The 23696-nt window shown below is 43.1% G+C and overlaps 1 protein-coding gene across 1 annotated transcript in view; it reads right to left on the bottom strand.

Moving 5' to 3' along the window:
- Positions 1–23696, bottom strand: part of SNTG2 (syntrophin gamma 2) — a 690678-nt gene that overhangs the window by 377525 nt on the left and 289457 nt on the right. Inside the window, exon 8 of the mRNA XM_029596873.1 lies at positions 11376–11467. Coding sequence (XP_029452733.1) covers positions 11376–11467 — 92 coding nt within the window. The remainder of the gene's footprint in view (positions 1–11375; positions 11468–23696) is intronic.

Raw genomic sequence — 23696 nt, 5'->3', positions numbered from 1 at the left:
GGAGGTATCGGCGGTGGCACTCCCGCTGCAAGATGAACAGATGGCAGCAGCACCAGGGCCATGAAGAGAAGTGGAGGTTGTGGCTTCCTAGCTGCAAGGAAGTGGAGACCGCGGCTTCCCCTACTGTGAATTCATGGAGTGTTAACCTTTGAATTTCCCTGATAAGCTTACTTTATGTATGCAATTCAGCGATTTTCCAGGGAGATGTCCTTAATGATAGTCCAGAATATTTTGTGATAGTTTCTATGAAACCCATATCTATGTATGTTATTTTTATGCTATTGTTTTTATTATTATGTCTGTTTATTTTGTATATCGCCTAGGCCATTTTGTGTTAGGCGTTTAATAAATCTTTTTAAATGTAAATGTAAATGTAAAAATGTCCTGGCAGTAGCTCTCACCATGTGAAAAGGAGGAATCAGCAGCGGCCTCCAAGCCACTTAAGGAGGTCGAAGAAGCATGCACCAGCATCAGGCCAGGTAAGATGCTGCTCACAGGATGGGCTCCATGAGTGGCAACATAACAGCACCCCCTCCTCAAAGCCCACCTCTTCATCCTCTTCTCTACGGCTGAAGACAAGAAGGCATATCTTCTATACCAGCTGGGGAACTTGGGGGTCCAAACATAAGATCCCCAAAATGCTTGGAAGGAGCTGAAGCAATGAGTCATTGAAACATACTGAAGGCTGTACACAGATACAATAAAACTCAGATGAAGGCATGCCCCAGATTGAACTGAAGGCACAGATGTGGTAGTAGCATCTCGACGTATTAGCCTGGTTCTTGGTTCTTATTTAATCGAGACAGAAGCGAGGAACATTACAGCATCATCTTCCTGCTGTTACCAATGGCAAAGGTAGTAGATTATGGCATCATTGCTGGATTCTCAGAGGTGAGGGTGGTATACCAGGAGAATGCATAGCCAAACTTGCAGATTACCACTTGCTCTTAAGTAGGCATTGGTACTGGAAGCAAATGGTGGAATTAGAGACCGCAATGGATAGTACTCAGGTGATGACAAGCTGATCTAGGAGAAGCGTCGTTGTACCCCTTGATAGTACATGCTAAATGAACTTACAGTTGACAGGTAGAATGGAACTTCAGGGTTACCAACAGCAGGCTCCTATACTACAATAAATTTGCTTCTTGAAGAACCTTGGTAGTTGACGAATATAGTTGCTCAAGTTTACACAGGCTACTGTTTCTCTGTGGAGAATCTCCAAGAAATACTTGGTTGATGTAACGTTCCTCAAGCTTAAATCAGGAGAGCAACCTCAAGGTTGGTGGTAAGGCTCAGGGAGGCAAAGCTTGAGAACAGCATAGGATTCCAACTGATATCAATTGATTGCTTGCTTCTTAATCCTCCTGGGATAGAGTTAAGCTGTACTTCTGAAGAGGCTTTAGAATGAAAAAAGCCTTGCTTGATGCTATCCTGGTGCAGCTATCACAGGGCCTTTCATTGTCATAGATGGATACCCATCTTGAGCCTTAATAGAAGGAAGTCCTAACGGATAGTAAGTGCAGCTGATGGCAAAAGATCCTTGCAGGGACAGCTTTTACAAAAGGTAAAACAACTTGAGAGGCTGGAAAGTTTTTGGTTCTTCTTGAAGAACAGTCCTCTTCTCCTGAAATGGATCTCTGGGAATTAAGATTGAGAGACAGCTCCCAGAAGTACAGGGGAAGCACAGCCCGAAGAGAAGATGGAAGCAACAACTCTTGATGGATCCATGGGTAGTGATGTTGAATCCCAAGTAAAGAGAAGACATAGGGTCCTCGGATGGAAAATAAAGGGTCCCTCTAGTAGGATTTGCAGCAGAAAAACTGTGTAAGCTTACCAGGTGGCAATACAGTACTTTGCCTGGCAGCAGGGACAGCACTGGGTGAGCAGGTGAAACAGAAATCAGCATCTCCCAATCCTGATTCCACCAGTTCAGAAAAGCTGCGTGAAGGACACTGGAGGATGATGGCCTGCGAGCTATAGTTTCAGGACGACTCACCACATTGGTATAATGGAGAACTGATAAGCAAGATGACGTATCAGGAAACTTGGAATGGGATCAGTGGCTGAAATCACTTGTGCAGAGCAGAGCCAGGATCTTGGCTGTAGATAGTTCCATGGCATGAACTAGTGCTGTGTAAAGCAGGGAATGGATTAAAACTGGTGAGAAGAAACCAGGCCTAGGATGCAGGCACCTCCAGCAGGTCATTCAAACCCAAGGACCTGGAGTTGCTGTGGAATCTGTAACTTAAAGGGTATATGCCTCCTGAAGATTGTGGGTACTCAGCGGAGGAACAAGGAGACTTGAAATGGTGGCAAGTATTGAAACCTGGGTGCAGGCATCTGCTTCTGAAAATACTTCTGCACTTACTTGGAATCACCAGTTTGCCAACACCTCCACCAGTTCACCCGGTCTTCCACCAGTTTACCCTGACTCTCCACCACTTACTTCATCATGACCCCCTCCACTTAACCCAGGCCTCCCACCTGAAAACTGTCAACAAAATGTAAGTGCAATTTCACTTCTATGACTTAACTGTCTGGTACAAAGGCATAAGGATAGATTCAGAAATATAAGTGCAAATACTTCTTACAAAATAGCAACTTGCATGTATGCTTCCTAACCCCACCTTGAACAACCTTAATCCACCTCTTTTCCCCTGTTAACATTTATTTGTACACCACAAGTATGCACGTACTCATGATGTTTCCAAAATAGCATAATGTGCAGAAAAGTATCAACCATTAAAATACATAAAACATGTAACAATGGCAATAATATTTTTGGGTTTATTTGTGTATGGAGAAAAAAACATCAGAAACCAAGCCAAGACTACCAAGCTCTCTGCTTAGTTGAAATGCGTTATCATCAGACAAAAACCTCCAAAATATTTTTGTGTGACAAGCTGCCCTCCAAAACGTGTGAAAAATAATCTAACAGTGTGTATAGATTGATTCTACCTGATGCAGCCATTTGGTGAAATGCTGGCCAACATCAAAGGTTTTGCTTCACTTATAGTTGAAAATTGGCTTCCAAACCATTTTCCCTGCTTTTCTAAGTTAATTAATTTACTATAATTATTTAATCAATTTATAAGCACTCTAATTTTGTGTGTATGTGCTGGTTTTATGCATGGAAACTTTTGAAAATGAATCCCAAAAAAAGAGTAAGTCAATTTTAGATCATTGGCAAATGGATTACAAAGAATTACTTCTCATTAGTTAGAGACAAAACTGTTTTGTACTAACAAGTTAAGAGTAATTTAAGTCAAATTTTAATCATCTGCAAACAGAACAATAATTAAGTACATTTCAGTGACTGGTAGTATTTGTAGTTGGTCTGGTTTACATTTATGCCCTAAGCAATAAGATTCTGCAACCATTCCATACTTCTAAGCAACAAGTGAGCAAGCAAATAGAACAAACGGATTCTGAGTGTGGAGATGGATTTCAAAGAAAAGAGGCTAGTTGATCGTACTTGCAGGACAACATAGAAAAAGGTAAGGACTATGGTAGATCTTTCACATTTCTTTAAACAGATCCCAAAAGCACATAACAGCAGAACTAGAATTGGTTACACATCTTACCTCTGGAAGATGTCAGAAGGCCTGCATACAGTAGGGCATGCAAACTGTATAAACATTATGACATCATTGTACCAGAAAAACACTGGGATCCTGACACTGAGATAGCTATATATAATGACGAAGTTGTGATCACCTGATACATTCCTATTCCAACAAATAAAAAGCTTGATACAAGAAAACTAGACACTGTTGCAAAGGAGACAAGCACAAGGACTGCATTGCTCATAGAAGAGTCAGTATCATGCAGCTATTCTGTGGATCGTATGGAGAGAGAAAACATCCTCAAGTATCAAATGATCAAATCAGAGACCAAAGCAATGTGACAGAAAAATACAGAAATTGTTCCAATTGTATTGTGTATCCCTGGTCTGATTAAAAAGAACTTCTAAGCAAATCTAGATATTTTGCCTGTCCCTATGACACACCTATGAACTCCAGAAGGAAGCTCTCTTAGGGCTGTATTTTCCATTCTCGTAGAGAATGGTGAATCCCAGCGTTGGAATGGTGAATCCCAGCGTTAACGGGGGGCAGGAGGGTAAAGGGGGGGGGGGCTGTGAAAGCCGGCAGCGATTGCACCACCACAGTGTTATCACTGCCGGCTTTTGCACCCAATAGGGACTTTTCGCGTGCGATAGGCTTGGAAAATGACCCCTTAAGACATAATGCAAGTGTTACGACTGTTGCTGCCCGACGTCTCCACTCCATCCTCCTCACCTCTCTGGCGACTCCTCCCGCGGTTGACGGACGTTTGGCTGCCGCGGCGTCTGCCTGCTGTCCTCTCCGGCGTCCCCGGTCTGGCTTTGGCGCTGCCTCCCACCATGCTGTCCAGCTGCCTTAGGGCGTGTGCGCCGCACGGCCCTGCTTCAAATACTTTCTTTGGCGTGAACCTCAGGGGCGTCCCCCTGTGATGACATCACGCATCCCGTATACAAAAAGCCTACACTACTGCTAGCTAATCGAGTTAGCAAAGTTCAGGTATTCGTACTGGTGAACTCCTTACGGATGGGTTTCGCTTTCCATACCTAGCTTCTCTGCCTCTCCATTATTGGACTTACTCTATTTGGGGCACCCGCTCCTCGGGGGCCTCTCTCTTCTCTTTCAGGTCACTGTCTGGAACTGATACTTGTTCCTCGAGGGCCCATGTTCCCGGACTCGCTGCCTGGACTTCACTTCTGCCTGGAAGATACCGCTGCCTACTAGAGATGTGCAATCGTTTATCACGAATTAGGCAATTACAAAGAAATTGCCTAATTCGTCCTGGTTCGGGGACCCCGAAACCCGAAAAGGATTTTCCCCGAACTTCGGGGAAACTTCGTTTTTCCGGTTTGTGTGGGGAGAGGGGCACTTTTTTTTTTTTTTTTTTAATTAAAAACCACCCCAAACATTAAATATAATAACACCCCCTCCCCCATCCCGATCCTTCCCCCTCCCCAAGACTTACCAACATCCCTGGTGGTCCAGCGGGGTCCCCCCGGGTGCCATTTGACCCTCCGTGGTGTGCCCAGTGTGCTAGTGCCTGCTAGCCATGCTCAAAATGGTGCCGAATAGCCTCTGAACTACTATGTCACAGGGGCTACCGGCGCCATTGGTCAGCCCCTGTCACATGGTAGGAGAACCGACCAATGGCGCCGAAAGCCCCTGTGACATAGTATGGGCAAAGGCTATCGGCGCCATTTTGATTATTGGCAGCCGACGACGACATCGCTCCCAGACCCCCGCCGGACCCCCAGGGATTATTGGCAAGCCTTGGGGGGGTCAGGAGGCACCCCCAAGCTGGCCAAAAAGCTTGCCAATAATCCCTGGGGGTCCAGTGGGGGTCCGGGAGCGATGTCGTCGTCGGCTGCCAATAATCAAAATGGCGCCGATAGCCTTTGCCCATACTATGTCACAGGGGCTTTCGGCGCCATTGGTCGGTTCTCCTACCATGTGACAGGGGCTGACCAATGGCGCCGGTAGCCCCTGTGACATAGTAGTTCAGAGGCTATTCGGCACCATTTTGAGCATGGCTAGCAGGCACTAGCACACTGGGCACACCACGGAGGGTCAAATGGCACCCGGGGGGACCCCGCTGGACCACCAGGGATGTTGGTAAGTCTTGGGGAGGGGGAGGGATCGGGATGGGGGGGGTGTATGTAATGTACTAAAATTAATTTAAATGCGTGGGGTGGGGTTTTTTTTTTAGCTTTGTTTTCCCGCGTTGTTTTTTGGCCCGGTTTCGGTTTTCCCCGTTTAGTTTTTTTTTTTTTTCAAAAAAACTAAACGGGGAAAACCGAACTTTACCATGAAGTATCCGAGTCAAAAAACGACCCGGTAGCAAAACACGAAGCACATCTCTACTGCCTACACCATCAGTGAGTTTCCATCTACTTCTCTCAGAGCTGTTCCCTGGAACCAGGTACTTGCTCCTCGAAGGCCTGCCTCTACTCCAGCTCCTGTGTTCAATACCGAGAGAAACCGCTGTGTGAGTACTCAACCAATGAGGCTCTATACCAGAACCCTGCATATACTTCATTGTTCTCATTATCTCAGTTTCTCTTCACTATAGCACAGACATTGTGGGATCGCTGTTCCAGAGCCCTGAGGGACTACAAGCCCAGCCGGGCTTCATCTCTGCTCACTACTGCCATGTCTGGTGACTCTTCAATACTGTTAATAAAAGATCTATCTGTGTTGTGTGTCCTAAAGCTGAGCCTGACCTGTGGCCCCTCACGGGACTTCCCCCTGTGGGCATGGTCAGCAGCCACAGTGTCCAAGGGTCCACCCAAAACCTTACAAACAATAACAATTAGGAAGGTCTTTAGCAGTAAGTTTGAGACTGAGATCACGCTCAACTTACTTTGGCTTATGAGTGAGATTCATTTTCTTATGTTCTTAGGTTCTTATGTTTCATTTCAACAATTTTTGCCATTAAACTACTGTGGTGCTTATCAAGAACAGAATGACCACCAAGGATGAGGAGCACATGCAGAGCGTACAGACGGAATACAAAGGGAAAATCAAACAAACGGAAGAGGAGCACATGGAATGCAAAGGGAATATAAAGGGAAAATCAATCAAACAGAAGAGGAGCACATGAAGAGCATCCGGATGGAATACAAAGGCAAAATCAACCAAACAGGAGAGGAACACATGGGATAAACAGGGAAAATCACCCCAACAGAAGAGGAGTACATGGAATACAAAGCGGAAATCAACCAAATAGAAGAGGAGCACATGAAAAGCATACAGATGGAAAACAAAGGGAAAATCAACCCAACAGAAGAGGAACACATGGAATACAAAGGAAAAATCAACCAAACATAAGAGGAGCACATGAAGAGCATACAGATGGAATACAAAGGCAAAATCAATCCAATAGAAGAGGAGCACATGCAGAGCTTTCAGATGTCCGGAAAGGCAGTGGGGCCTTTCAGTCATGGACGTCCACAAAGAGGCAGGAATGTCCATGAACGGAAGACCCGATCTTGGATGTCCGGCCAGCCGCCCAAGGCAGCAGCCATGGACATTGGAAAGCAGCGGGGCCTCCGATCATGGATGCCCGGAAAGAGGCGGGAAGGTCCATGGACTTTGGAAGGCAGCGTTCCCGTCTGTTTCTGGGCATCCATGCTCAGAGGCCCCGACCTTCACAGATGCCGGGCATCCTTGCACGGACATGCTCGGAGGCCCCGACCTTGGACGTCCGGCTGGGCGCTCAAGGCAGCGGCCATGGACGTTGTAAGGTAATGGGGCCTCCCCTCTGATCATGAATGCCCAGAAAGAAGCAGGAACGTCCATGAACGGAAGCCATGACCTTGGAAGTCTGGCCAATGACCATGTTCTTTGGATGCAGCATGATGCTGGACATGCTTCAGATTAGAGGTATGCAATACCAATACTTTTAAAACGTCGTTTTTAAAAGTATTTGATCAATATAATTTTTTTAAAAAGCCAGCTGTTTCAATCATTTCTGACTTTGTCACGCGATGTTTGAGCCAATTGAAGTGGCTTGAAAGCCCCTGGGGCAGCTCTTTGAGCGAAACTCGGCCAGAGTCGGGCAAGCTTCAATAAAACTTGTTTTACACCGATCCATCTACCTATGTGAACTATGTCCAAAGCTTTGCTGAAATCTAAGTGCACTACATTCAGTACACTTCCCTGATTTAACTCTAATCACCCAGCAAGGGGGGGCGCCATGCTATATTATAATTAGGGGGTCGCGGTTACTGGCAGTCTGCCGGTTATGAACACCGACGCCGAGTTTATTGGCATCGGTTTTCGTAACGCAGTTGGCCGGTTTTCATAACTGGTGGACTGCAGTTATGAAAACCAATGCCAATAAACTCAGCGTTGGTTTTCATAACTGGTGGACTGCAGTTATGAAAACCAACACCGAGTATATCAGCATCAGTCTTTTTAATGCAGCTGGGCACTGGCTGAGTTTTTTTTTTTAAACTTTTAAAAGAAGTACAGAAAAGCATTTTTTTCTGCTTTTCTGTACTTTTTTTCAATACACTCAGCTATTAACGCCTGCTCCAGGCAGGTGTTAATAGCTGAGTGATAAATGAAGGTCTGAGATGCACATTTATTTTTTTTTTGCATTTGAAGTGAATGAGGAATAGTCTCATTCACATGAATTTGCATGTGATGAGCGCTAGAGATGTGCTTCGGGTGCTTGATCGTTTCACTTTCAGGTTCATGTGGCCGTGGGAAAATCTCGTATTCCCGCGGATCGGCATTTTTTTTTCGTGAAAAATCATTTTTCGGCTTAGTGCGCGCTAACTCCTGTTAGCGCGCACTACAAAAAGTAATGGTTTTTTGTTAGTGTGTGCTAATTCCCGTTAGTGCGCACTAAGCCGAAAATTGATTTTTTATGAAAATTCAGGGAAAGTGAAATTGTTTTATCGGTTTTCCGATCCATGATGATTTAGGAAATATCGTACAAATTTCCTAATTGTCAAAAATCGATTGCACATCCCTAATGAGCGCTAACCCATTCACTCTGTGTTGGATGCATGTTAAATAGGTGCTAATCCCCTTATTGCATTAGTGGTGGATTAGAACCTATTTTACCCTTGTCCGATTGCGGGTTATACAGTGTGCTTGGCTGAGCACACTGTATTGCATCGGCCCCAGAGAGAGAAAGAAAAACGATCTAATGCATGACTAGCTTGGTGAGCAGATATCTTTACAAATTAATGGGCTAAGCATTAGGGATGTGAATCGTTTTTGAACGATTAAAATTATCGTCAGATAATTTTAAAATCGTCCAAAATCGTTAGATTGCACTATACAATACAAATGCCCCCGATTCATCGTCAGGGGCATTTGTATTGTATCGTTAAATAGGGTGCGGGAAAACCGGCACACCAAAAAAACCCTAAAACCCACCCCGAAACTTTAAAACAAATCCCCCACCCTCCCAAACCCCCCAAAATGTTTTAAATTACCTGGGGTCCAGTGGGGGGATCCCGACGCGATCTCCAGCTCTCTGGCCACGGCTGCGTTGAGAAATGGCGCCGGTGGCCCTTTGCCCTTATCATATGACAGGGCAAAGGTAGCGCCGGCGCCATTTTGAAGATTGGCAATACGGCCTGCGTGCAGGAGGTCGCTCCCGGACCCCCGCTGGACTTTTGGCAAGTCTTGTGGGGGTCAGGAGGCCCCCCCCAAGCTGGCCAAAAGTCCCTGGGGGTCCAGCAGGGGTCCGGGGGCGATCTCCTGCACGCGTGACGTCCGGAGCCAGGAACCAAAATGGCGCCGGCGCTACCTTTGCCCTGTCACATGATAAGGGCAAAGGGCCACCGGCGCCATTTCTCAACGCAGCCGTGGCCAGAGAGCTGGAGACCGCGACAGGACCCCCCTACTGGACCCCAGGTAATTTAAAACATTTGGGGGGGGGGGGGTCGGGAGGGTGGGGGATTTGTTTTAAAGGTTCGGGGTGGGTTTTAGGGTTTTTTTGGTGTGCCGGTTTTCCCGCCCTCCCCCGATTTATGTTTTTAAGGATTTAAAAAAAAAAAAAAAAAAAAACACGACGATAAGATTTCTCTCCCCCCCCCAGCCAAAATCGATCGTTAAGACGATCGATCACACGATTCACACCCATACTAAGCATGCACTGCCCACTTTCCTCTCTTAGAAGTATTTTGCTTCTGATGGAGCCATCTTTTATCAACAGGCAGGGAACATATTCACCCTGAAGAGTCTTATGTCTTTACTAAATGTTAGATTTTATAGGAAATGTATTCAATATTTTTAGATAATTTTGTATTGAGTGGATCAGGCATAATTCCAACTTTTGTTTTTTGACTGTAAACATTATCTTGTGTGTCAGTGGTGGCTCTGCAGGATGCCAAAAGAGACTGAGTGAAGGGGAAAAGGACTTTTTTACACGGTGTCTGCCTCTTGCTAAGCTGCATGCATCTCCTGCTCTTGGGCTGCTGCAGGAGGAAATGTGATATAAATATTTTCTTTTCATGATGTTTCATTCTTTCCTGCTTCTTGTGGGTCATATCTACTGTATTACCTCCATGTCTCAAGCTTAAGAATATAACAATATAAGAACATGCCATACCGGGTCAGATCAAGGGTCGATCAAGCCCAGCATCCTGTTTCCAATAGTGGCCAATCCAGGCCATAAGAACCTGGCAAATACCCAAAAACTGAGTCTATTCCATGTTACTGTACTAGTAATAGCAGTGGCTATTTTCTAAGTCAACTTAATTAATAGCAGGTAATAGACTTCTCTTCCAAGAATGTATCCAATCTTTTTAGAACACAGCTACACTAACTGCACTAACCACATCCTCTGACAACAAATTCCAGAATTTAATTGTGTGTTGAGTGAAAAAGAACTTTCTCCAATTAGTTTTAAATGTGCCACATGCTAACTTCATGGAGTGCCCCCTAGTCCTTCTATTAAGAAAGAGTAAATAACTGATTCACATTAACCTGTTCTAGATCTCTCATGATTTTAAACACCTCTATCATATTCCCCCCTCAGCCGTCTCTTCTCCAAGCTGAAAAGTCCTAACCTCTTCAGCCTTTCCTCATAGGGGAGCTGTTCCATTCCCTTTATTATTTTGGTCACCCTTCTCTGTACCTTCTCCATCGCAACTATATATTTTTTGAGATGCAGCGACCAGAATTATACACAGTATTCAAGGTGGGGTCTCACCATGGCGCGATACAGAAGCATTATGACATTTTCCGTTTTATTCACCATTCCCTTTCTAATTCCCAACATTTTGTTTCCTTTTTTGACTGCCACAGCACACTGAACTGACGATTTCAATGTGTTATCCACTATGATGCCTAGATCTTTTTCTTGGGTTGTAGCTCCTAATATGGAACCTAACATTGTGTGACTATAGCATGGGTTATTTTTCCCTATATGCATCACCTTATACTTATCCACATTAAATTTCATCTGCCATTTGGATGCCCAATTTTCCAGTCTCAGAAGGTCTTCCTGCAATTTATCACAATCTGTTTGTGATTTAACTACTCTGAACAATTTTGTATCATCTGCAAATGTAAGTTTCCTTTTTAGTTCACTTTTGTCAGTGATCTCCAGAGAATGTTACATCACATGCTTGTCGTTCAATGAATTTGCAGAATGGAGAAATAAATTACATTTGGAACATTTAGAGCTCAAAAACATGTCCACAGTTCTTATCTCCAATTAAAGTACATTACATTTTCTTTGTTCATTGTCTCCTAGTCACACATTAGCATAAAACAGCAAATAATTGCATGCTCTGTATAAAATAAGGAATTTCCAATCAATTAATTAAATATAGGATTCACAATACCTACTGTATTAGAAGAGTTTCCATTTAAATGTAAACCACTGTCAAAAAGAGGTGAAGAAGCCCCACTGCTGTGATCATTGAATGGCTCTGGGGAACCTGAAACATAGTGGATAAGTAAGATACAAGTATAAAATGATATGTATAAACAACGTCACAAAGAATAAAACTGGTGTCTCCTTTGAGTAACTGAATTAGTACTGTCATTGACTATCTCAACCTTTTTCTTTTTTTTTTTTAACAGAAGACAAATATCTTTCTCTTATTATCTCTAAATGAAAGCATCTGAATTTGATTTCATTTTAGAGTAAAAGTGATGCTTACAATAACCAATTTTATTTTTCTTAGCAGATACAAGATTTTTCTTAATTAAAGTCCCTGTAGGACTCCACTTAAATATGCTGCTGATCCATGCCTAATTGTATAAACTTCATCAAATAAACTGCTCAAGGCTAATTTCCAGGTGACTGCAAATGCATTTAATAAAGATGAAATGTAATCTTAGGGGCCTAGGCACTAAGGATTAGCGTGTATAATAAGGATGTTTAGCAGACTAAAAAGGTAGCATGCTGTATACTGATAGTGTGCAAGCTAAACCTATCCCCTCCACATGTTAGTGAGAGCATGCTAAAATTAGCAACCACTCACATTGATATAAAAAAAGATGTCATAGACAAAATAGGCCTTGGTGGGCGCAGGAAAATAGCATGGTATGATATCTTCCATCTACTATTTATTGTGTAACCTTTAAGACCAAACACCTGTCTCAACCAAGTGTTAAATTTTTTTATGTGCATGCTGCAGCTCATAATCCACTATGATAACTAGCCAAAAGTTATAGGACTGGTTACCACAGGAGATGTTAGCCCCCTATCCCGCACTCATTCAATCCTTGATTTTCCTCTTCCTCTTCCCATTCTGTTTAACTCTGGACCTTGACAATATAAATAACCAAATATTAATATGTAACACAAATCTAATAGTGGTAATAAAGTGTGAACAGGCCTGTCAGTATAAATCTTTATTAAAGATATCCGATCTTCTCAATTATTCATCTTATATGAAAACTTACTTACTACAATTCATGTGCAATTTAAAAAGGCAGCTCTTCTATGTGTATCTCAAGTACAAAAAGATACCTCAACATCACCCAATGTTTCGTGATAAACTGCATTGGGAGGGGGGGGGGGGGAGAGACAGCCAATCAGTATCATTGCGCTGTGATAAACGCAGAGACAGGGCTACAGGAAAAGCTAGCTGTTGCTAGCTCTAATGAATCATGATAGGGAACTATTTATTGTTGTAAATAGGTTACTGGGTAATGAGGTGTGAAATACCCTTGACAAGCAGGTAATGGTGGAGAGTGGTCATTTTGCAACTTATTTTTCAGAGAAGATTATTTATCTACATCCGGCTTTGAAGTTTGGAGAGGATTGGTGAGGTTATGCTTTTGAATGTATAAAAGAGAAATGAACATGCTCAAGTTAAACAGATTGTTATTTTGGCAGAGATGGAGGCAGTGGAGGAGATGCAAGAAGCAAAGTGTGGCTTGGAAACTTTAATAGCTTCTTGATCAGGTAAAACCTGCTCACTGTGTGTTAGATCATGTCCTGTGAGAAATGTTAAAACTTTGTAGGAACTGGTACTGTGTTTTATTAGACAGATAATTAATAGTTCATTAGCTGAAAATGTGGTTTCTCCAGGTTGAATCTATAGTGACCCATTATTTTAAAGAAAGCAGCATTGGTTTGAGCTGCTTGTAACAAATATCACACATAGCCAAACAAAACTGGAAAAAGCAGTGACTAGACAATAAACCGCGTATTGAGATGATAATGAGAGATTGTATCTACAGTATGTCAAGGGGGGTTAGGAAGGAATACAGCACTGAGACCATTTTGGTCTTGGTGAAAGATGATATTTTGTACAGAGTAGACAGAAGGGAAGAGATGCTTCTAGTTTTGGTGGATCTTTCATCTACTTTTCATTTAGTAGACCACTCAGTTCTGATCCAGCTTTTTATTGCTATGGAATTGCAGAGGAAAGTGGATGAATGGACTAGGGATGTGAATCGTGTCCTCGATCGTCTTAACGATCGATTTCGGCTGGGAGGGGGAGGGAATCGTATTGTTGCCGTTTGGGGGGGTAAAATATCGTGAAAAATCGTGAAAAATCGAAAAATCAAAAAATCGCAAAACCGGCACACTAAAACCCCCTAAAACCCACCCCCGACCCTTTAAATTAAATCCCCCACCCTCCCGAACCCCCCCCCCTCAATGACTTAAATAACCTGCGGGTCCAGCGGCGGTCCGGAACGGCAGCGGTCCGGAACGGGCTCCTGCTCCTCAATCTTGTTGTCTTCAGCCGGCGCCATTTTCCAAAATGGCGGCGAAAAATGGCGGCGGCCATAGACGAACACGATTGGACGGCAGGAGGTCCTTCCGGACCCCCGCTGGACTTTTGGCAAGTCTCGTGGGGGTCAGGAGGCCCCCCACAAGCTGGCCAAAAGTTCCTGGAGGTCCAGCGGGGGTCAGGGAGCGATTTCCCGCCGCGAATCGTTTTCGTACGGAAAATGGCGCCGGCCATACGCGTATGGCCGGCGCCATTTTCTGTACGGAAAATGGCGCCGGCAGGAGATCGACTGCAGGAGGTCGTTCAGCGAGGGTTCCGGCGCCTCGCTGAACAACCTCCTGCAGTCGATCTCCTGCCGGCGCCATTTTCCGTACGAAAATGATTCGCGGCGGGAAATCGCTCCCTGACCCCCGCTGGACCTCCAGGAACTTTTGGCCAGCTTGTGGGGGGCCTCCTGACCCCCACGAGACTTGCCAAAAGTCCAGCGGGGGTCCGGAAGGACCTCCTGCCGTCCAATCGTGTTCGTCTATGGCCGCCGCCATTTTTCGCCGCCATTTTAGAAAATGGCGCCGGCTGAAGACAACAAGATTGAGGAGCAGGAGCCCGTTCCGGACCGCTGCCGATCCGGACCACCGCTGGACCCGCAGGTTATTTAAGTCATTTGGGGGGGGTTCGGGAGGGTGGGGGATTTAATTTAAAGGGTCGGGGGTGGGTTTTAGGGGGTTTTAGTGTGCCGGCTCACGATTCTAACGATTTATAACGATAAATCGTTAGAATCTCTATTGTATTGTGTTCCATAACGGTTTAAGACGATATTAAAATTATCGGACGATAATTTTAATCGTCCTAAAATGATTCACATCCCTAGAATGGACCATATTTTTTTCTGAATGGAATGTCAATTTGTATGTATGTGTTAAGGGGGTGTTATCCATGATCTTGAGACATAATTGTGGCATACATCAAGGTTCACCCCGTCACCCTTATTGTTCAACATCCTTATGCAACCTTTAAGGATCTTGATGTGTTTTTTGGATTGTGAAAACACCTGTATGCTTGCTGATGATATTTAGCTCATTGTTTCACTGAGAAAAGATGTGGATAAAACTTTAAGAGAGTTTCATTATAACCTGGATTTCACTGCAAATTGGCTTACACAGAGTAAACTGGTGGTAAATATTTCTAAAACTTCAGAGGTAAGAAGAGGGTGGCACCTTATAGACTAACCAATTAATGAGGCATGAGCTTTTGAGGACAGAGTCCATTTCATTAGATGCTTGAAGAATAGTGCAGAGGTGAGGTAAAACAGATGGGGATGGGGAGAGATTCATTGCATCAGTTTGGCGCATACTAGCTTAACTTGGCGCAGATCTCCTGGTTTTGGTGAGTGCTGGGCTGTTACAATTCTCCTATATATGACTGGAGTTCTCTGCAAATTATAAATTTACCTAGCTCTTTTCATTGTTTCTAAAATCAAAATCGTTAGACTGGGAGTTGGAAATCCTGGGATGTTATCATAATTTGTGAAAGCAAATAATGATCAAGTAACTAGTGTTTACTATAGAGAAAAACACAGCTGTAATAGTTAACTTTGAGACTTTATTAGGGAAAGACAGAGACAAAGGGAATAGAGACAGATACTGGAACAAAGTACAGATAAGTTTGTTCCAGGGAGCGACAGGTCCATACAAATGTATAATTACCAAGTCACTCAAAGTTCCAGTAATGTGTAGAACCTTTTATACCTTCCATACTGACCAATCAGAACATACTGAGAGTGTTATTTCTAGATAAGTGCAGGGCTTCTGATTTGGGAATATATTAGACCAATCAGCTAATGGGTCTGGGATGTTGGCCGCATTCCAGCACGTAGCAGAGTCCTTTGTGTCCTTTAATTTCAAACTAGCATTCTTGAATACAGCAGAGATGAGGTACTTTAGAAAGTCAATGCACAATATCACATACACTAGTTTGTAGAAAGTGAAGGGATGTCCCTTTGGAAGCAAATATGATGGTGATGTGCAGGTGATAGTCAATCAAAACAAACTGAAATTGGTAAGGAGACATCATCCTTTCTTGGATTTAACTACTTTTAAGAAGGGGGTTCATGCATTGATGGCCTCACATTTAGATTATTATAATTCTCTATTTGTAGGACTTTCAAAAAGGTTCTTATATAGGTTACAAGTTGCACAGAATGTTGCTATTGCTAGGATAGTAATAGGCTGCTTGGCAGACCTCTGTAAAGAAGATGCTTGAGACTTTACATCTACTCCCAACTGAGGCCGGAGCATGGTTTAAAATTTTAACAATGGTATTTAAAATGATCAAGGAGGGTAGCCCCTGGTACCTCTGTGATAAAATGAATTGATATTGTTCATAATAAAAATTGCAATCCAGTCAGGGGGCTTTAATTAAGGTGCCATCTTTTAAGATTGTATCAGGTAGGCAGCTCCTATATTATGGAACATATTACCAGTGAATATTAGACAGGAAATTAATCATTTAATATTTTGAAAAAAAACTTGAATATGTAGCTATTCCCAGTAGATGCGAGTTGATAAGGAAGGTATAGTTGTTTGCTATGGGGAAAGTTTTATGGAGGGAGGGTAGTTATAAGCTTTTGCATGATTACATGTTTTGTTTTATCAGGATTGTTGTACCCTGTTTTGATTGGTCTTAGAGTCATGGAGACAGTATATAAGAATTTTAGATAAATAAAATATATATGTAACAAACTGAAATGTTTATGTGTATGTTTTTGATAATTTGTTATATCAAAATCCACAGTAAGTGAACTGAGAAGCACATAGCTACACTGTTTCTGCAGAGAGCTGAAATCCTATAATGGAAAAGCCATAATAACAAGCTAATATTTGACAAACTAGACAAAGAGGAAAGAAAAAAGAAAACTGATGGAATGAAAGGGAAGAAAAAACATTGGTGGAGAAGGCGAATGAGGATTAGTTACGTTTGTGAGAATTCCAAGGGTGAATGATTAACTGCCATGAATTCATGTGCAGCTACTGAAAGCTGCTGAATTGATGTTCTTCTGCCTGAATCAGGTTTTCATTTATTTGGATTAAGCCATCTACTGATAGTTGTTGGGGTGGGGGTGGGGGGTAGTTTGCAGGGAATATATTTAAAATGTTATAGTGTGTCTTTTCCACTACATAGAAATAATGTGTCAATGGAACAGATTCTAGTACTTTCTAAAATAGTTAGAATAGCTTTTTATGCAGCATTATAAAAACTCCTCTGAGGAAAAATCACCAGATATCCATTTATGCAACATCAAATCAGAAGAGAGTAATTATTTTGCGTACTGCAGGAATAATGCAAGAGCTACAGGTATTCATCATGGATAAGAAAACAATTTGGGGTAGATATATATTAAAAAAAAAAACCCCATATACGCATCCATGTGCACGTGCTACCTAGCATGCGCACATGGATGCGCAATTTTATAACATGCACGTGCTGGTGCACACATGTTATAAAATCGCGGGCGGCGTGCCCAAGGGGGACAGACATATGCAAAAATCACATGGCGACGCATTGTCCGGCTTCCCCAGTTCCCGCCCAGTCCATTCCAATTAAGGAGTGGACTGGGAGGGGACTTCCCTACCCCCTACCCTAACCTTCCTTCCCCTTTCCCTATCCTACCTGCCCCCTATCCCTACCCTAAGTACCCTTATTTTTTTTTATTACCTTTTGTTCCTCAAAAGGAGCAGCAGCAAGTTGCCGGCCTGTGATCCCCTGGCACTGCAGCAAATGGCCGCTGTATTGGGCTCTTCCAGCCCTGCCCCTCCCTGCCCCCCTCCCTGCCCTTTTGCTAAGGCCCAGCTCTTGTGCACGTAACAGAGGCTACATGCGTGGATGGGAACCTTTTAAAATGCATGTGTAACCCCTGTTTTTTGCTCACGTGGGCCATTAAAAATCAGGCCTTTTATGATCAAAATAGCCAAGTATACAAATGTTTCTATTATAGAGATACTGGCTCAAACTAACTGGGTCATTCATCAAATCGAATTAGGGCTTTAACGCCATAATGCATGCAATAAAAAATGCATCATGAGATGCATATGCCTTTTTTAAATTTAGTCAAGTGGGAAGAGTAAATGAAAAGTGTTTAATGTTGTGTGTGATAAAATAGCACATGCTATTGCAGGATTTAATTACACTTTTTTTCCAGGTGTTATACATTACAGCCAAATGAAGATTTGTAATATTTTTGCATTTCAGGGAGAGAGAGAGTGAGAGAGAGAAAGAGCACCTCTAGGACAGCAACATATTAATCAACTTTTTATATCACTGTAATAGGAGACATTCTGAATTCATCAGTAAAGATTTTATGTGATGTGGAGTCATGAAAAGTATAAAAAGATGAGATTTGTACAATGTACTCTCGACCTAGCTTGATGCACTCTCTACCTAGCTACTATCAAGCTAGGTCAAGAATAAAATGTACAATTCTCATCTTTATGTACCTTGCAATGTGAAAATATCACAGGTGCAATAAATTTAACACACATTGCAATATCTCAAAAATTACCCTAGCCATTCCCCCTTTTTTTTATTACAGGCACTACTTTTGCTATATGTATAGCAAAAATGATAAATCTAGGTCAGAATGGGAGAAATGCCTTGGTGAATCAAGCCTTATGTTTGTAACTTTATCTGAATATTTATCAGTATTTATGTACATAAGTTTGTCACTGAATATTTTTGGATAAAGTTATGTATGCTCAGTGCTGATATTCTGCTTTGGCAGAATTAAGTTATGTCCTAACTTTTCCAGCTACTTTTAAGGCAACTATTTTTCTTAGCCAAATTACACACATAACTTTATCTTGCCAATGCAGAATATCAGCAATGAATGCAGAAAGTTTAATTGTGCCTTTGGAATGCTTCCTCCCCTGTCTATTTTTATGTGTGTAAATTGTGTGTACACGATTAGTTTCACAAAGAAAATATGCCCTTTGAAGGAGGATATCTTTCAAACCCAAAGGGGTGGATTTTAAATGCCCTGCGCGCATAAATCCGGCCGCATTTACGCGCGCAGGGCCCTCGTGCGCCGGCGTGCCTATTTTGCATAGGCCGCTGGCGCGCGCAGAGCCCCAGGACGCGCGTACGTCCCAGGGCTTTGTAAAAGGGGCATGTTGGGGGCGTGCCCGGAGTAACGCGGCATTTTGGGGGCGTGTCGCGTGTGACACAGCGTTTCGGGGGTGGCGATGCGGGCGTGGTTTTGGCCCGGGGGTGTTCCGGGGGCGTGGCCGTGGCCTCCGGACCAGCCCCCGGAACCGGAACACGGAGTGGGGCTGCCGGCTAGCGCGCGCAAAGTTACGCCTGCTTTCAGCAGGCGTAACTTTGCCAACAAAGGTACGGGGGGGGGGTTAGATAGGGCCGGGGGGGTGGGTTAGGTAGGGGAAGGGAAGGGAAGGTGCTGGGGGGTGGAAGGAAAGTTCCCTCCGAGGCCGCTCCGATTTTGGAGCGGCCTCGGAGGGAATGGAGGCATGCTGCGCGGCTCGGCGCGCGCAGTCTGCCGATTTTGGGCAGCCTTGCGCGCGCCGACCCCGGATTTTATAAGATACGCGCGGCTACGCGCGTATCTTATAAAATACAGCGTACTTTTGTTCGCGCCTGGTGCGCGAACAAAAGTACGCAATCGCGCAAATTCTTAAAATCTACCCCAAAGATTTTTCTGGCTAACTCTGTCAACTGGACATATTTTTTTAATATTGTTCTCTAAGGGGCAGATTTTCAAAGCCTATGCGCGTAAATCCAGGCGGATTACACACACCAGGGCTATTTTCAAAAGGCCCGGTGGTGCACGTAAAGCCCTGGCACGCACGTATATCCCAGGGGCTCGAAAAAGGGGCAGGGCATGGGTGGGACGGGGCAGTCTGGGAGCGGGGCATGGCGGAGCCTCCAGGCACAGCAGCCATTTGCTGCTGTGCCCGGGATCGCACACCAGCACTTGGCCGGCGCACGCAACCTACGCCTGCCCAGTGGCAGGTGCAACTTAGAAAACAAGGGTTGGGGGGGGTAGATAGGGCTGGGGGGTGGGTTAGGTAGGGGAAGGGAGGGGAAGGTGGGGGGGGGGGGGGGGGGGTGGAAGGCCGCTCCGATTATTATTATTTTTACTTTTGATTTATAGAAGTTTTAAGTAAATCATATACACAACTTTGTTATAGAAACAAGAGGATAACAAAAAGACAAAGAAAGAAAAAGGAAACAATAGAATAAATTCAGCATCCAATTATACTTATACATTCAATCCATATTGTGTATCTAAGAAACATTGATATAATGTTATCCCCAAAGAAAAAGAAAATACAAAGGGGGGACGATGGGAACACAAATATAAGGGAGTTACAAGAAGCACAAAGCTACCAGTATTTTTCTCAGAATAGTATTCTGACAGCAACACTGCAATCCAGGCAGCAGGAAGGAGTTTTTAGAGCTGGCTGGTGGGTGGGAGTCTTAAGATAGGGGAGGAAAGGAGGAAGGTAGAGGAGAGGACTTTTAAAGTACACTATTTTGTAGGGGAAGAGGTTAACAAATAATTTTAAATAAATAAATAGATTTTTACCAATTCAGAGGAGGAGGGAATGAGTACAAAGCTGTGACTGGTGCCCAAGATATGCAATTGTTTCTGTTTATTAGATGGGATTTGGCCCCAGCAGGGCCCCTTTCTCTTATTTTGGATGATGTTTGAGGAATCAGGCTGTCAAGCCTGCGCTGTACCTTTTTTTTTTTACACTATAGCCACTCAACAAGTTATATTCCTTTCAACATAACTGATTAAGCTCAAGTTATCAGGACACATGGGCTCGTATAATGTTAGACCTGCTCTAAGACAATCCTAAAGTTATCTGGCTAACTTCACAGGATACACCTGAAAACTGAATTAGTTAGCCGCAAATTTTCCTTCATACTGAAATACCTAATTTTATCTGAAGTAAAAACATTTCCTCCTTCTGGAGCAGCAAGCTAAAGAAATTTTTTTTTTTTAGCAGGAGGAAACTATATGTACTGTTTAGCAAGAAGGACCAACAAAGCAGGAGGGTAGGCTATCTAAGGGGCTGATACAGTAAAAGTCGCGGGAGAGCGGGCGAACGTCCGCTCTCCTGTGCACGCGATTCTGTATTCAAATGAGGGCCCACGGCAAAAAGAGGCACTAGGGACACTAGTGCATCCCTAGCGCCTCTTTTTGGACAGGAGCAGTGGCTGTCAGAGGGTTTGAAAGCTGACGCTCAATTTTGCCGGCATCGGTTCTCAAACCCGCTGACAGCCACGGGTTTGGAAAACGGACGCCGGCAAAATTGAGCATCCAGTTTTCAACCCGCAAGCCGCGGGCCGATTTCAAAATTTTTTTTTAAACTTTTTTTAACTTTTGGGACCTCTGACTTAATATCGCCATGATATTAAGTTGGAGGGTGCACAGAAAAGCAGTTTTTACTGAAGTTCTTTGAGTACAGGGGTTATGTGGTCGAATTTGTGGGAATTCGTAAGAGTTCTGGCTAACACATTTTGCAACATTTGAAGTGGTTTAATGGTAGCGTATGGAAGGCCCAGAAGTAGGGAGTTGCAGTAGTCCATCTTTGGGCAAATGGTTGCTTGTATGACTGTATGGAGATCATGTGAGTGTAGTAATATAAGAACATCACAAATAAAGTGTTAGTGGGATCATGGCTTCTCTTCATCAGTGTATTGGTGACTAAGTTGACTGTGGCCTCCATACAGCAGTATCATCAAAAGAAGGGAATCATTCTGTGACTTGGAGTTGTTTTAGTCAGGTTTTGTCCAACAGGTTAGAAGTGTTGTACAAATTGACCAGCCATGTAGTAATTTCTGTACTTGGTCGGAAGTCATTCTTTAATTGGCATTGCTGGAATCAGCTAGTACCAGTTTCTGTCCAACAGGCTTGAAATCAGTGCTATCAGCTCTTTTTCAGTCTCATAATTACAGTAACACTCTTAGTCATGTTGGGGAACGATGTCAACCTGGCATGACAAACTTGTTAATACACTTATCCTGTATGAAAAGTTATGGTACTTTTTAAAGCTTAAATTGTATAATATCATTGTTAAACTGCAACCTATTTTCCCCTGTTTGCCATAACTATATATGTATCCTATGTTGTGCTTGATAGTGAACTGTACAAAAACATTTTTGTTGCGGTTTGTTCATTCATTTCTTATTAAAGCTAATGGGGGAACCAATACATCCCACTATGGGTTCCAAAATTGGGGTTTTCTAATGAATTTTAATAAAACTTGTACGAAGACATCATCAGAAGGGGGACAATCACACAACACACCAAGACTGTTTGAAAGTAGTAGCAAAAGTGGCATGAATAGCCCAAGGCAGTGGTTCTCAACCTTTTTCCCATCGTGACACACCTGACAGGCCACGCTCACATGTGTGACACACTGCTCATTACAATTCATGGCAGAAATAAAAAACAAAGGTCCAGTATTATTTTTATTGTTAAGAATGACACAAGGAAAAGATACATATTCTGTCTGAACAGAAATTGCATAAACGGTAAACATCCCACACCAAAACAGCACTAATTTCCAGCACTTAACAGTAACCACCTAACCTAAGAAAAGGCAACACTGAAAATATTACACCAGGCTTTAAGACACCAATACATCTCCTATTAGGAAAACGGACCAAGTCAGGCTGCTATAGAGCCCTACACAGAAACTACATGCCAGCAGAGAACCTCACCTGAGTCACATGTGCTGACCCTCACCTAACAAAGAATAGAGACTAAAATGCATAACTAGAAGCATGCAGACAAAAACTGAATTGGAAACTGCAACAAGCCAGAGACTCTGTATGCAGTGTAATAAAGGAAAAAAGAAAGATCACCCATCCTTATAAAACAAGAAATCAAGAAATATAAAATCAGTAGCAGTAAAACCATACTAACAAAAAGAACAGATTATTTCAAACAGCTGATGAATGGAATATCCAATAATTAAAAACTTGTATCAAAAATTTCTAGATACCAATAAAATATTTCAAAATAGCAGACACAAAGACCCAGTAATGAAAAATAATAAAGATACAAAAAATGTTTTGCTCTGCATACATGGGAAAGTTTGATATCCAGGTGCCCTGAGATTGTTTTGAATTAGCAGGAGGGGTGGTTTGTTTGGAACTTTCTACTCTCTCTCAGACTGGCTCACAATCGCTCACATATACACATGCTTTTTCTCTCTCATTTATATAGACTCTTAATTAGGGATGTGAATCGTTTTTCAACGATAAAAATTATCGTCCGATAATTTTAATATCGTCTTAAATCGTTATAGAACACAATACAATAGAAATTCTAACGATTTATCGTTAAAAACGTTAAATCGTGTTAGTGCGCACTAACGGGAGTTAGTGCGCACTAACTCCAGTTAGTGCGCACTAACAGAAAATGATACAAATTGACACTTTCCAGGTCAGTAAAGGTCAGTTAGGAATGAATATGTATTCCTATTGGCTGGCTGCCCTCTTATCTATTGATGTTACCAAGGTTCCCAATGAGATGATGGTTGGGGGGATGGGAAATGGAAATGGAAACTCAGGAACACTAACAGAAAATGATACAAATTATTGACACTTTCCAGGTCAGTTAGGAATGAATATGTATTCCTATTGGCTGGCTGCCCTCTTATCTATTGATGTTACCAAGGTTCCAACTGAGGTGATGGTTGGGGGGATGGGAAATTGTTGGTAGTTGACAAAAAAAGTAATGTGATCAGTCAATATGACTAGAACTTGTGCCCTATTCCTGATACCAGGGGTGTTGTGATCTTCCTGCACTCAGTGCCCTATCCCTGATACCAGGGGTGTTGTGATCTTCCTGCATACAGTGCCCTAACCCTGACACCAGGGGTGTTGTGATCTTCCTGCACACAGTGCCCTATACCTATTAATACCAGGAGTGTTGTGATCTTCCTGCACA

Source organism: Rhinatrema bivittatum, chromosome 3 (assembly GCF_901001135.1).
Source record: "Rhinatrema bivittatum chromosome 3, aRhiBiv1.1, whole genome shotgun sequence".
Lineage (NCBI taxonomy): Eukaryota > Metazoa > Chordata > Amphibia > Gymnophiona > Rhinatrematidae > Rhinatrema > Rhinatrema bivittatum.
This window is presented reverse-complemented; position numbering and strand designations above follow the sequence as displayed.